The sequence below is a fragment of the Musca vetustissima genome, unplaced genomic scaffold (genome assembly GCF_032173495.1).
Source record: "Musca vetustissima isolate MV318-11 ecotype Yass unplaced genomic scaffold, APGP_CSIRO_Mvet_v1 utg112749, whole genome shotgun sequence".
NCBI classification, from domain to species: Eukaryota; Metazoa; Arthropoda; class Insecta; order Diptera; family Muscidae; genus Musca; species Musca vetustissima.
The window spans coordinates 1-14577 of NW_026888073.1; the positions used below are offsets into that span (position 1 = coordinate 1).

The 14577-nt window shown below is 33.2% G+C and overlaps 1 protein-coding gene across 1 annotated transcript in view; it reads right to left on the minus strand.

The window, feature by feature from the left end:
• Positions 1 to 9084: 9084 nt before the first annotated feature.
• LOC133335905 (protein shisa-5) overlaps positions 9085 to 14577 on the minus strand; it is a 32522-nt gene continuing 27029 nt past the window's right edge. The window contains exons 3-5 of the mRNA XM_061544198.1: positions 10198 to 10336; positions 10073 to 10126; positions 9085 to 9238 (exon numbers count right to left, since the gene is read on the minus strand). Of these exons, the coding sequence (XP_061400182.1) occupies positions 9085 to 9238; positions 10073 to 10126; positions 10198 to 10336 (347 nt within the window). The remainder of the gene's footprint in view (positions 9239 to 10072; positions 10127 to 10197; positions 10337 to 14577) is intronic.

A 14577-nucleotide genomic window follows, 5' to 3' on the forward strand; every position in this document is an offset into this window, starting at 1 on the left:
TTTAAAGGCCTTAAAATGCCTTTTTAGACCACAGAAAATTAAAATGCGTTTTCTAGGCGTTAGAAGCGTTTAAAGGCCTTAAAATGCCTTTTTAGACCACAGAAAATTAAAATGCGTTTTCTAGGCGTTAGAAGCGTTTAAAGGCCTTAAAATGCCTTTTTAGACCACAGAAAATTAAAATGCGTTTTCTAGGCGTTAGAAGCGTTTAAAGGCCTTAAAATGCCTTTTTAGACCACAGAAAATTAAAATGCGTTTTCTAGGCGTTAGAAGCGTTTAAAGGCCTTAAAATGCCTTGTTAGACCACAGAAAATTAAAATGCGTTTTCTAGGCGTTAGAAGCGTTTAAAGGCCTTAAAATGCCTTTTTAGACCACAGAAAATTAAAATGCGTTTTCTAGGCGTTAGAAGCGTTTAAAGGCCTTAAAATGCCTTTTTAGACCACAGAAAATTAAAATGCGTTTTCTAGGCGTTAGAAGCGTTTAAAGGCCTTAAAATGCCTTTTTAGACCACAGAAAATTAAAATGCGTTTTCTAGGCGTTAGAAGCGTTTAAAGGCCTTAAAATGCCTTTTTAGACCACAGAAAATTAAAATGCGTTTTCTAGGCGTTAGAAGCGTTTAAAGGCCTTAAAATGCCTTTTTAGACCACAGAAAATTAAAATGCGTTTTCTAGGCGTTAGAAGCGTTTAAAGGCCTTAAAATGCCTTTTTAGACCACAGAAAATTAAAATGCGTTTTCTAGGCGTTAGAAGCGTTTAAAGGCCTTAAAATGCCTTTTTAGACCACAGAAAATTAAAATGCGTTTTCTAGGCGTTAGAAGCGTTTAAAGGCCTTAAAATGCCTTTTTAGACCACAGAAAATTAAAATGCGTTTTCTAGGCGTTAGAAGCGTTTAAAGGCCTTAAAATGCCTTTTTAGACCACAGAAAATTAAAATGCGTTTTCTAGGCGTTAGAAGCGTTTAAAGGCCTTAAAATGCCTTTTTAGACCACAGAAAATTTTAAATGCCTTAAAATGCCTTTTTAGACCACAGAAAATTAAAATGCGTTTTCTAGGCGTTAGAAGCGTTTAAAGGCCTTAAAATGCCTTTTTAGACCACAGAAATTAAAATGCGTTTTTTAGGCGTTAGAAGCGTTTACAGGCCGTTAAATGCCTTTTTAGACCACAGAAAATTAAAATGCGTTTTCTAGGCTTTAGAAGCGTTTAAAGGCCTTAAAATGGCTTTTTAGACCACGGAAAATTAAAATGCGTTTTTTAAGCGTTAGAAGCGTTTAAAGGCCTTAAAATGCCTTTTTAGACCACAGAAAATTAAAATGCGTATTCTAGGCGTTTATTCTAGGCGTAAAATGCGTTAAAAGCGTTTAAAGACTTTAAAATGCCTTAATAGACCACAGAAAATTAAAATGCGTTTTCTAGGCGTTATGAGAGTTTAAAGGCCTTAAAAAGCCTTTTTACAGAAAATGAACATGCGTTTTCGGCGTTAGAAGCGTTTAAAGGCCTTAAAATGCCTTTTTACACCACAGAAAATTAAAATGCGTTTTCTAGGCGTTAGAAGCGTTTAAAGGCTTTAAAATGCCTTTTTAGACCACAGAAAATTAAAATGCGTTTTCTAGCCGTTAGAAGCGTTTAAAGGCCTTAAAATGCCTTTTAACACCACAGAAAATTAAAATGTGTTTTCTAGGCGTTAGAAGCGTTTAAAGGCCTTAAAATGTCTTTTTACACGACAGAAAATTAAAATGCGTTTTTTAGGTTTTAGAAGCGTTTAAAGGCCTTAAAATGCCTTTTTACACCACAGAAATTTAAAATGCGTTTTTTAGGCGTTAGAAGCGTTTAAAGGCCTTAAAATGCCTATTTAGACCACAGAAAATTAAAATGCGTTTTCTATGCGTTAGAAGCGTTTAAAGGCCTTAAAATGCCTTTTTACACCACAGAAAATTAAAATGTGTTTTCTAGGCGTTAGAAGCGTTTAAAGGCCTTAAAATGTCTTTTTAGACCACAGAAAATTAAAATGCGTTTTTTAGGCGTTAGAAGCGTTTAAAGGCCTTAAAATGTCTTTTTAGACCACAGACAATTAAAATGCGTTTTCTAGGCGTTAGAAGCGTTTAAAGGCCTTAAAATGCCTTTCTAGACCACAGAAAATTAAAATTCGTTTTTAGGCGTTAGAAGCGTTTAAAAGCCTTAAAATGCCTTTTTAGACCACAGAAAATTAAAATGCGCTTTTTAGGCGTTAGAAGCGGTTAAAGGCCTTAAAGACCTTATTCAGTACGCTGTTTCAAATTTCGTGCAAATCGAAAGATATATAGGGACTTTGGTACACCACATTAAATCGGACGAAAATATATATGGGTGCTATATCTAAATCTGAACTGATTTTTTCCAATTTCAATGGGGTTCGTCCTTGGGCCAAATAAGAGACCTATGCCAAATTTCATCCAATTCGGATCATAATTTTTTTCCAATTTCAATGGGGTTCGTCCTTGGGCCAAATAAGAGACCTATGCCAAATTTCATCCAATTCGGATCATAAATGCGACCTGTACTTTGTTCACAATTTTATATGGACATACAGACGGACGGACATGCATAAATCGGCTTAAAAAGTGATTCTATGCATATTCTCAAAAGGAACCATGTGTCTATCTCGTTTCCTTTTGTCTGTTACAAACATATGCACAAAGACATAATATCCTGTACCACAGTGTGGTGAAGGGTATAAATAGATCAGATTTTAGCAAATACGTACAGGTTCCACATATAGTTTCATTTATTACTTTTCGAGCATATAGGTACACATTTTTAAGACTACCTCCATACCATCACCACCACTAAATTTAGTATCAATTACTTCCAAACACAGTTGGCGATTGGGCCTTGTTAGTAACTTTTAAACGAAAAACGATATCTTCAGCCGTTTTTTTTTTCACAGCTCAGAAAACAGTCATAGATTTTTTTAAGAAAAAAAATTGTTTAAATTTTTTTTTTTAATTTTTTTAACTTCAATAAATAAACTTTATAAATCAAAATTATCTTCGGAATCAGAATCAGACATATCTGGATGTTTCATTAAAAGATATCTCTTGACATCATCGTCTATAATAATATTTTTTTGCAGACGAAATTGAAACCCATTTGACAATGAAGATATCAAAGGGTCTGGCGAAACTAATAAATCATTTATGATATCATTTTTCCTTAAATTTTTCCTTGTATTGCTCTAGCGTATGTTTCGATAGTCCTTGTTCCTGGCTTCAAGAGCTTCTTCGGACATTATACCAAGGTATCAGTTAAATGGTACCAAGGTATCAGTTAATTGGGTGTTATTATTATTTGATTTTGAAAACTTTCTGGGCGTGCTTCAATAATCCTAGCAATCATATGGTTTGTAATGGTACTTCAGCGAAATTATCAGTGACCGTCATGACACTAGGATAGTGTCACTAGGATAGTGTCAATGCTACGACAACGCAGTTTGTCGTAGCATGGATATATATCGACCCTTTAGCGGCTCTCTTTGACAAATTCCATGTGTACTTGATATGTCCAACATCTACAAATAGCGCCAGTGCTTTTTCATGAGACCTGCTTTAAAATAGCAATCGTAAGTTCAAATTTAAGAATTTCAGCTCTGTCTGTTCTCCAAATTGTACCAGATTTGGTACAATTCTGTACTTTTCATACACTCCCACAGTAACCTAAGTGGCAGCTTTCCGAATTCGAGTTCTAACCGTTCACTCAAGTCCACATTGTACCAAATTTTGTGCTTTTCGTACCCATAAGTACGAATTTCCAAAACTACCTCAGTCATGCACTCCAATAATAACCTTATGCCATGTTCTGACGGGCATTCGAACAACGTAGTTCGCTCTCAGAATTACGTACATGAATTAACCCGTTCATACAGCACTATTCTTAATTCATGTCATCAGAGTTTTTTATTTCAAACTTTTTGTTTCTTGTTTTACACCAAAATTGTAACATATTTGCGTGAATCACATATGGATCTAAATAGAAAAAATAATTCTCTTTCTCCTGACTATAATATCAACCCCTATCTCTCTACTTTTAATTCATGTTTTCCATTTTTTCTGAAAATATTGTTGTTTTCAATAAGTTTTTATATTTTCTCAACTCAAATGTCACATTTAAAAAATTTGAGAATTTTTGTTTGGGTTTCCCAGCTTTTGTTTCTCGTTTTGTACGCTAATTAGAACCAAGGGGAAAGAAATGCATATTGCATTATGTAGACAACAAAATTTACATCCTTCTGAATATATAAAAATTAGAATGTTGGTTACTTTTCATTCATCATTTTCAATTTTACTGAAAAAGTTTGAAAAATTTAAAAATTTTTTCATGCTGTCAAAATTAATTTATTTTCGATAAATTCTCTCAATTGTTAGAGATGGGACAAAATTCTTGGTGATTCAGAGAGTGATTCGAATTGAACAACGTACAAAAGTCGGTGTTCGCTCAGACAATTTTGTATGGGGAACTAAGTAATTACTTCATAATTAAGGGTCGAACAACGAATGAGAGAGCGAACAACGCTCGTCTGTACATGGCATTAAGTGCACATTTAAATATCCCAGCTCTATCCGTTCACCAGCATCCAAATTGTATCAAATTTAGTATCATTTATTACTTTTCGTAGACGTTAGTAGGAGGTTCTAAAACTTCTCAATTTCACACTCCAAAACTTTATTTTTAATGACAAATTTCAGGATCCCAGCCCTATCCGTTCATATAGATCCAAATTGTACCATATTTAGTACTTATGAGTTCGAATTTCCAACACTGTCTCAATCCTGTATTCTAACAGTAATTTTATTATACCCTTCACAACACTGTGGTACAGGGTATTATGTCTTTGTGCATATATTTGTAACAGGCAAAAATAATCGAGATAGACCAATGGTTCCTTTTGAGAATATGCATAGACTCACTTTCTGAGTCGATTTATGCACCAAAGTCTCTGAAAATCATTTGATTTGTACGAATTGTGGCATAGCGTATTGAATTAAATCTAGAATGGCGTATGCTAAGTTTTGTGAAAATCGGTGCAGATTTAGATATAGCTTCCATATATAGTTTCACCCGATTTTAGGTAAATTGTGCACCAAAGTCTTTGCTAATTTTTTTATTGGCATAGATATATCGTAGCTTCCATATATAATTTCGAATTATTTATGTTTATTGTATACCACATAATCAATAGGTGTCTGATTGAGATTAAATTTTAAACAGTGCAGCATACCGAATAGAGTTTGTCAAGTTGGCTTTAAATCGATTTACACAAATCTGTCCCACTGAGCGCAAACGACTCTAAACTTGCCCAAATGAAATGAAATTTAGCATAGGTTCCAGAAAGACATTAAAATCACATATTTAAGTTCGTTCGATTTCATGTCAAAATTCCTTAAAAAAGGCGACGTCTTTTCGGATACATATGTAGAATATACCCAAAGTGGTGAAGGGTATCATACAGTCCGACTTTACTACTTTCCTTACTGGTTTTTAAATATACGTTTTCCATCTCTATCCTTTTATTCAAATCTGAATTGTACTAAACTTAGTACCATTTAGTACACATAATTACGCATTTTTAAAACTAACTCCATGTCTCATCCTACAATCCAATCCTTAATTTTAATTCAAAATTTTATGATTCCCGCTCACACAAAACAAATTGTAACATATTTAGTACCATTTTGTGCTTCTCGTATCCATAAGTACATAATTCCAATACTACCTTAAATCTGTAATTTTTCATTCCAATTTTAAGTTTTCCATCTCTAACCGTTCACTCAAATCTATATTGTACCAAATTTAGTACCATTTAGTACACGTATTACGAATTTTCAAAACTACCCACATATCTCAATCCTGCATTCAAACTGTTATATTAATTCATAATTTCAGGATCTCGGCCCTATCCATTCACACAATTGTTCAACAATTTGTAAACCATTTGGTACCAGTTAGTACTTTTTTTTGTACACTCCAATAGTATTTTTAATTCGAAAATTCTGGAGTCCAGCTCTATCCGTTCACACATAATTAAGTTGTGCCAAATATAGAACCATTTAGTACACATAAGTACTATGCTTCCATATCTCAATTCTATATACCAACAGCAACCACTATTCCAAATTTTAGGTTTCCAGATCTCTCCATTCACCCAAATCCAAATTGTACCAAATTTAGTTCCGTTTAGTACTTTTCGTACATATAAATGCGAATTTCAACTGTAATCTTACTTCCAAATTTCATATATAAAATTTCAAGATTTTAGCTATATATGTTCAATATATGTAGAATTAGAACTACATTTAGTACTTTTAGTACACTTATAGGTCGAATTTCCAAAAACCCCTTTTGTACATCTTTCTAACTTTCCATCAGTGACCCACATTCCAAATTTCAGAATTCTAGCTCTTCCCGTTCGCCTAATACAAAGGGTACCATATTTCGTACATTTTAGTACTTTTCGTACCCTTCTAGTACGAATCTCCAAAAACCCAGCCTTATCTCACGCCTAAACACCAACAACAACCCACACTCAAAATTTCAAGCTTCTAACTTTAGCCGTTTCGTCTGGGCGATGATCTGTCAGTCAGTCACTCACTCACTCACTTAACACTAAGCTCTTTTATATATATAGATAGTATGTAGAACCCAGATTTAAGATGCATTTCAATGTAAACTTACATGTTATTCATGATTTCGGAGCAAAAATAAAAATGTATTCCACCAAATGCAAATGAGATGCAGATGATGCAGTCTTTGCTTCCTTTCTTCCGCTGTTGGTTACGTTTGCAACAACAATGCGTCAAAAAATAACAAATAGCTGGACCCACACTCACACACACAAATGTTTCTTTTTCATTCACATCAAATGACAGCCGTGCCGGTTATGTCAAAATGTTGTCTCGAGAAGAAACAGCTGTTATTCTCGCTAACTGAAAATTGTATTTGAAAAATAAAAAAAATTACAAATTGGCATCGGAATTGCCTCCGAGTTATTGGTTCCAACTTCATGATCTTTTCTTTAAAGAAATTGCCAGTAAAAGTCAGAAACTTCTATGTCAGGAAAAAATTATATTCTATGTCCACTGAATTGCTTGCTTTTCGCAAGGTTACGGAATACGCCGAAAATAATGGCACCAATACTTTCTGACAGCTTAAGTGGCATTCAAGCTATGAATAATCAAAAAAAATATTAATACAAGAAGATGCTTTCAGGAACTATGTGATTCCTCCACACTTGAAGACTTCACGGATTCACTAGGTTTAGAAAGTTTGAACATTGTGGTAAAATTCCTAAAAGAAGTTGGAGTTGATCTATAAATAAGAAACATAAAACAACAATGGAGAAAGTCAAGTCTGTAGCTTCAATTCGTTGTCGGACAGCTCACACTTGCCACGTGTTTTATCGAACTAAACGAAAAATATAAAAAAATCTCGTTTATATGGTGTATGGACTAGCTGGAGGAGACCTGCCTCCAGTTTTTAAACAGATACAAACATTGTAGCTCTGAACATTCTAACTTCAAGTTGGACGTGAGTCAGGAAGGAAAGGAGTTAATAAAAAAAATGGTACAGAAGTTGTGGCAGGCAGGTCACGGAGCCCGGAAGAAACAAAACACAAATAATAGAAAGACTCCTTCAATAAAAGATTCCCATCAACATGTCTATAAATAATTCTTTTAAATAATCTATACAGACCTCCTCCAATACGTCTACGAAATACCATCTATAACACGTCTGTGATAGACTCCAATAAAATTTTCAGTATTGGCTTCCACCAATTCGTCTATAAAGACTTTTTTCAAGTGACATACATAAAAGACCTACGCTCGTCTATGAAAGACTCCCTTCAGCTTGTCTTTGAGAGGTTCCCTTAAGCTCGTGTATGAAAGACTTCCTTCTGTTCCTTCATAAGACATCCTTCAGCTCGTCTATGACAGACTCTCTTAAACTTCTATATAAACACGCCCTTCAGGCTGTCGTTTATAAATGACTTTAACTCGTCTATGAACAAGTCCATAAAAACCCACTTCAATTCGTCTGTAAAAGACTTCCTTCAGCTCGTCTATAAAAGATTCCCTTGGTCTAAAATACTCCCTTCAGCCTCTCTATGGAAAAACTCCATTCAACTGGATTATAAATAACTTTAGCTCATCTATGAAATACTTCCTTCAGCTCGCTTATAAATATTCTCTTGATCTCAACTTGTCTAAAAAAAGACTCCCTGTTGTTTGCCCATAAAAGTCTTCCAGTACGTCTCCTTTAAATTACGGCCCTCATGTATACAAAATATAAATACTATTTTTATTTTTCAATTTCCACTCATTTCGAGTTTTGTTTTGTTGTCCTTTTATTTCAATTATCAAAACAAAATAAACAACAATTAAGCAATCATGGATGGAAGTAATATAATTTTAAATATAACCTATAAATATAATAAAAAAATAAAAAAGAAATATACATGAATGTTAGATAAAAATGTGTATAAATGTAAATTTTTGTAATACATATATAGTAAATAATGAATATATATAATTTATTTCGATTTTATTTCATTGTATATATTTTTTTCGTATCACATTAACGAATGAAGAACAAAAAAGCTATTGAATTGTATTCATGTTTATATATATATATATATATATATATATATAAAATTGGTATTATAACTTCAAGATAACTTTGGATAAATTGTGAAATGTTCGTTTTTTTATTAATATTAATTGTTGTTGTATATATTGAGGTGTTAAATTAGTTTGGAATACATAGTTAAATACAGTTTGGAGGAAAGCGTGTTGTCGATACATTTTTTTCGTTTACACAATGTACATTTATACAATAATAATTAAAATAAAAACATATTAATAATAATAATAATAAAAACATTTAATAGATTCATTTCACTAAGGTTGTATTGTGTTTTTCAGTTTATTATTTTTTTTTTTTGTAAAACTTTGTTTTTTTCTTTGTATATTATTGTAATCTTGAATACACATCAATCATCAAAAGTCTTTAAACAATAACGAAATTTTCGTTCGTTTGTTTTTGTGCGTGTCCGGAATATTTCAACAGTTAAAATTTGGATTATATGGCGCCTGTTTTTCATAACTACCATTTTTGGGTACACCGGCTCCAGCACCGCCCACTGCCACATCATAGGATGGAGGGGCTGCTGATGGCATCATTGCTGGTGGATAGGGTGCTGCATAGGGTTGAACACTGTAAATAAAAAAATCGAAAAAGATTATAATTTAAAATTCGAGCATATGTAGAATAAATTAAAATTAATAGTAAGGAAAGCCCGTGGTCGGACACGATACATATGATACACCTACAACAATTTAATACAACACAAGTCGTTGCTAAAAAGTATATGTACATTATTCTGTCCATCGGTTGGAAGTAATATAAAAAAATGGATCTGCATTCAAGAACATCGTCGGCAAGAAGAAGATCGTCTATGACGACTGCCTTAAGCTTGTCTATCCTTTGCCCTTTTAAATGATCTATACATACCCCCTTCAGCTCATCTATGAGAGACTCCTTTAACTCATATTTCTTTCAATACGTCAATAAAGATTCCTATCAAATGATCTATAAAGATTCCCTTTTTTAGAATCGTCTGTAAAGATTTCATACAGCGCGTCCATAAAAGACTTTCTTCAGCTCGTCTATGAAAAAACTCCAAAATCCTCGTCTATGAAAGAATCCCATTAGCTTGTCTATTGAAGACTTCCTCCAGCTCTTCTACAAAAGACTCCCATCAGCTCGTCTAGACCCCTCTTCAGCTCGTCTACAAAAGACTCCCTTCAATTCGCATATAAAAGTTCGTTTACATTGTATCGGATTTCGTTAACCCAGTGGATTTAAATTGTTAATTCCATTGTATATATGTCAAATAAATCCTCATAAAGTAGGTTAACCCGATAAAAATTTCTAATGTAAATGTCATTTAAAAGACTCCCTTTAAAAGACTCCGTTTGTGTCCATTTTATATGGTGATTGTGTCCGAGCCTAATACATTTAAATTTGCCTTTTTCATTTCAAACTTACCCTGGAGCTGGTGGCTGTGATGCTGGCATTGGCATCGGCATTTGTGTAGGAACTCTGTAAAGTATTAGATATGAAATAAATCGTAAATAAAATCAAACTATTTTATAGAAAATGTTTCGACATACCCTTGGGGAGGATACGGCGTGGCATAGGATTGTGTATGATATGCTGCTGGTGTTGCCGTTGTTGTTGCACACACAGGCATTTGTGTGACAGGATAACCACCAGGTGCTGTATGTGTGGCTGATGTTACAACAATTGGTGCTGCAAAGAGAAAGAGAGAGGGAGATAGAAAATTAGTATAAAATAAACATAACTTAAAAAAATTACACGGGTCTCAAATAATATTCCAGAACGGATAAAAAAATTAGGATTATTAGAATTGGGATCCTTCCTTTAGAAAAAATATTTTTTCTATAAAAAAAATTCACAGGAACCTCAGGTCGTTTCTTTTCTATAGAAACAAATTTGCAAGAAACTCAGGTCAATTTTTTTTTCTATAGAAAAAAATTCGCAAGGCTCTTAGGTCGATTTTTTTCTATAGAAAAAAAATCGCAAGACCCTTAGGTCGATTTTTTCTATAGAAAAAAATCGCAAGACCCTTAGGTCGATTTTTGTTCTATAGAAAAAAAAACGCAAGACCCTTAGGTCGATTTTTGTTCTATAGAAAAAAAAACGCAAGACCCTTAGGTCGATTTTTTTCTATAGAAAAAAACCGCAAGACCCTTAGGTCGATTTTTTTTCCTATAGAAAAATTCGAAAGACCCCTAAGTCGATTCTTTTTCTACAGAAAAACATTCGCAAGACCCTTAAGTCGATTTTTTCTATAGAAACAAATTCGCAAGATCCTCAGATTTTTTCTACTTCGATTTTTTTCTATAATAAAAATATCTTATTTTTTTCATATAGAAAAATTTGCGAGACCTCAGGTCGATTTCTTTATATTTTATCACCTCCCACAACTTCCGTTTCACGTTCCCGCTTTAATTTTCTGCGACGCAATATGACGGCCAATGTTGAGAGCAAGAAAATTGCCAAAGCAAAACAAAAACTAATTATAAATGCGCTCATCATAAAAAGTTTTGAAAATTAAACTTTTGAATTCTGGATTGAATTTTGCAAACTTCACGATACAAATGTTTTATTAATACTAACTTATTTTTTTTTAATAAAAATTATATCAACTTTTAATATATTGATGATGATGAGTAATCGGCTTAGAGGTACAGGAGAAAATATTGCAAAAAAATCAAAAAACATTGACATTTCTAATGAATGGCAATGATAACGAATAGTTGTAGTTCGGATTGTAATCTAATCGCATGAAAATTTATTTTTATTTACTTTTATAGTGCCGTGTTAGGTTAGGTTTTACAAAAAGTAAAATAGGTTGGAGTTGAGATTTTTGGTTTTATGGTCATGATCACAATCATTTTTTCTCAAATCGTTGCAAATCAATTTTAAAATTATCAGCAAATAAATACCTGGCGTATACGCAGTGGCTTCGCTCATACGCAATATACTAATAAGGGATTTCGATTTGAAGAAGAAGATATATGGGATTTTGAATCTGTCTAGACTCAATGGAGAATTTCTATATAACTTCTCCGGAATTCTTAGATAGAAAAGGACCATCTAGAGATTTTTTATAAATTGAAATTCATCTCTAGACCTGAATACCATGCTAACATATTCAATAGAAATATATGTTTTTTTAAATTTAACGCAGATTCAAACAATATTTTTTCCAAAATTTTACATTTTCTTTTTAAATATTTCCTCCAGTTTTGAACTTTTTCCGCCTTACCCTTTTTCTGATTATCCGCTCGCCTACGTTTCCTTGTAACAAACACCCCTATTGAGGTTATTGTAAAGATGAAAAATGTTATGCCCAGAGCAAAAATTATTGCAGAATCCTCCTCCATTTTGGACAATCGACTAACAACAAAAGTTAATACTGAATACCACAAAAATTAGCAATTCTTAAAACAAATTCATATTTGTGTTTTATTTTTCGCAATTACCACTCAGGTTAATCTAATTGTTTTTCTCTCTTTCTCCCTCTCTCTTTAGATAACAAGAAAAAATACACACAACAACGATAAAACTGATAAGAATGAAAATACATATTTAGGTTGTTTGATTTTCGAATTGATTAGAGAGTTTGAAGTAGAGTTTTCAAATATATAATCAATATCTAAAAAAAAAAAAAAAAAAAAAATCCAAGGCGATAAGGATAATAACCCAAAAATATGAATAATAAATATATTATATATAATGACGCTGTGATCCCGCACCACTTTGTCCTATGACGTTGGCTAGAATAGTTGATATTACTACGTCAATGTGGGCCGGGGGTAATTATAAACGTCTGGTCGGAAGGAACAACAAACGAGAGGGGAAGAGAGAGAGAGAGACATGAGTTATTCAAAAGAGGGAGAACAAGTATTAATTATATTCTGCTCACTGATCGGTCACATTTTCTTTTTAAAAGGCCAAATTTATTAAAACTCTGTTATTGGTGAAACAAAAATAGGGACAACCTTGGCAACCCTGTCACTTGTATAAATAAATGCTCACGTTTTTTGTTGTGATAATAACTCTGCAAAATAGTAATCCCTAAATAACCTAAGCTAATGCAGGTCTCCTCTTAAGTAAATAATAAAGAAAAGATACGTGCTGCGTGGGTTCTATGAACACTGTCGTACATTAATTTTATTTTTATTTTTTGTAAATAAAAAAATAATTTCATTCAAGTCTCAATCGAAATCTGAATCAATTTTCCCAAAACGTTCCACGCAGCATTCTAGACTCAATTCAATACGCTATGCCATATTTCATGTAAATCGAGTGATATATAGGGACTTTGGTGCACCATTTACCTTAAATCGGACAAAAAAATATATGAGAGCTATATCTAAATCTGAACCGATTTTCACGAAACTTAGCGCACATCATTCTAGGCTTAATTCAGTACGCGGTGACAAATTTCGTGCAAATTGAAATGTATTTAGGGGCTTTGGTGCACCATTTATCTAAAATCGGACCAAAATATATATGGGAGCTATATCTAAATCTGAACTGATTTTCACGCAACTTGGCACACATCATTCTAGGCTTAATTCAGTACGCTGTGCCAAATTTCCTGCAAATCGAAAGATATTTTGAGGCTTTTGTGCACCATTTACATAAAATCGGACGGAAATATGTAAATCTGAACTGATTTTCACGCAACTTAGCACGCATCATTCTAGATTGAATTCAGTACGCCGTGCCAAATTTCGTGCAAATCGAGCGATATATATGGACTTTGATGCACCATTTACCTTATATCGGACAAAAATATATATGAGAGCTATATCTAAATCTGAACCAATTTTCATGAAACTTAGCGCACATCATTCTAGGCTTAGTTCAGTACGTTGTGCTAAATTTCGTGTAAATCGAAAGATATATAGGGACTTTGGTGCACCTTTTACATTAAATCGGACGAAAATATATATGGGACGTATATCTAAATCTGAACCGATTTTTCCAAATTTCAATAGGGTTCGTCCTTGGGTCAAAGGAATGAGCTGTGCCAAATTTCATCCAATTCGGATAATAAATGCGACCTGCACTTTGTTTACAATTTAACATGGACAGACTGACGGAAGGACGGATGGACGGACATTCATAAATCGACTTAGAAAGTGATTCTATGCATATTCTCGTTTCCTTTTGGCTGTTACAAACATATGCACAAAGACATAATACTCTCTACCACAGTGTGATGAAGGGTATAAAAACACCAAACGCTAATGTTTATAATCACTCGCTATCACTCTCTCTCTATCTCTCTCTCTCTCTCTCTCTGTTCAGTCTCACACAAATATCCCTCTCCATATCCCTCAGTTATTACTGAAAGTTCATTCTACCACCACCTACCTTGTTGTCGAAATTCGGTTTGATTGTGAACATTACGACGTTTGACACAACACCAAACAATTACAGCACACCAAAACAATACCATCAGACCGGCGATAATGCCGCCAATAGTTATTGAAACAATTGCACCGGTATGCATTTTACGAAAAATATATAAATCAATATAATAATATTGAACGACACACGATTTAGAATTATACGACGGTAGTGTTCAATCTCTGGTTGCAACTAAATGGGAGAGGCAGATAAATAATCGGCTTGTTGGATTCAATACAACGAAATAAAATTGGTTTGATAAGTACTTAATCGAACAATATGTATACATTTTGAATCGTGATAAGATAAATACTGAAGAGGGTGGGTAGTATTACTCATACAAAGCTTATTTTTGGTGGGTATTTCCCCTTTGAAATTATTTGTTTATTTATTTATGGCTTGTGAATTACACTATGATTTGGATTTTTGTTTAAATATTTCTTAGCTTGGATTTTTTTAAATCAAAATTTTTTAAGCAGCAACTTAACAGTGGAATTTCCTCCAAAGACTGGATTTATATTTTTAGGTCACAATTTAATCGT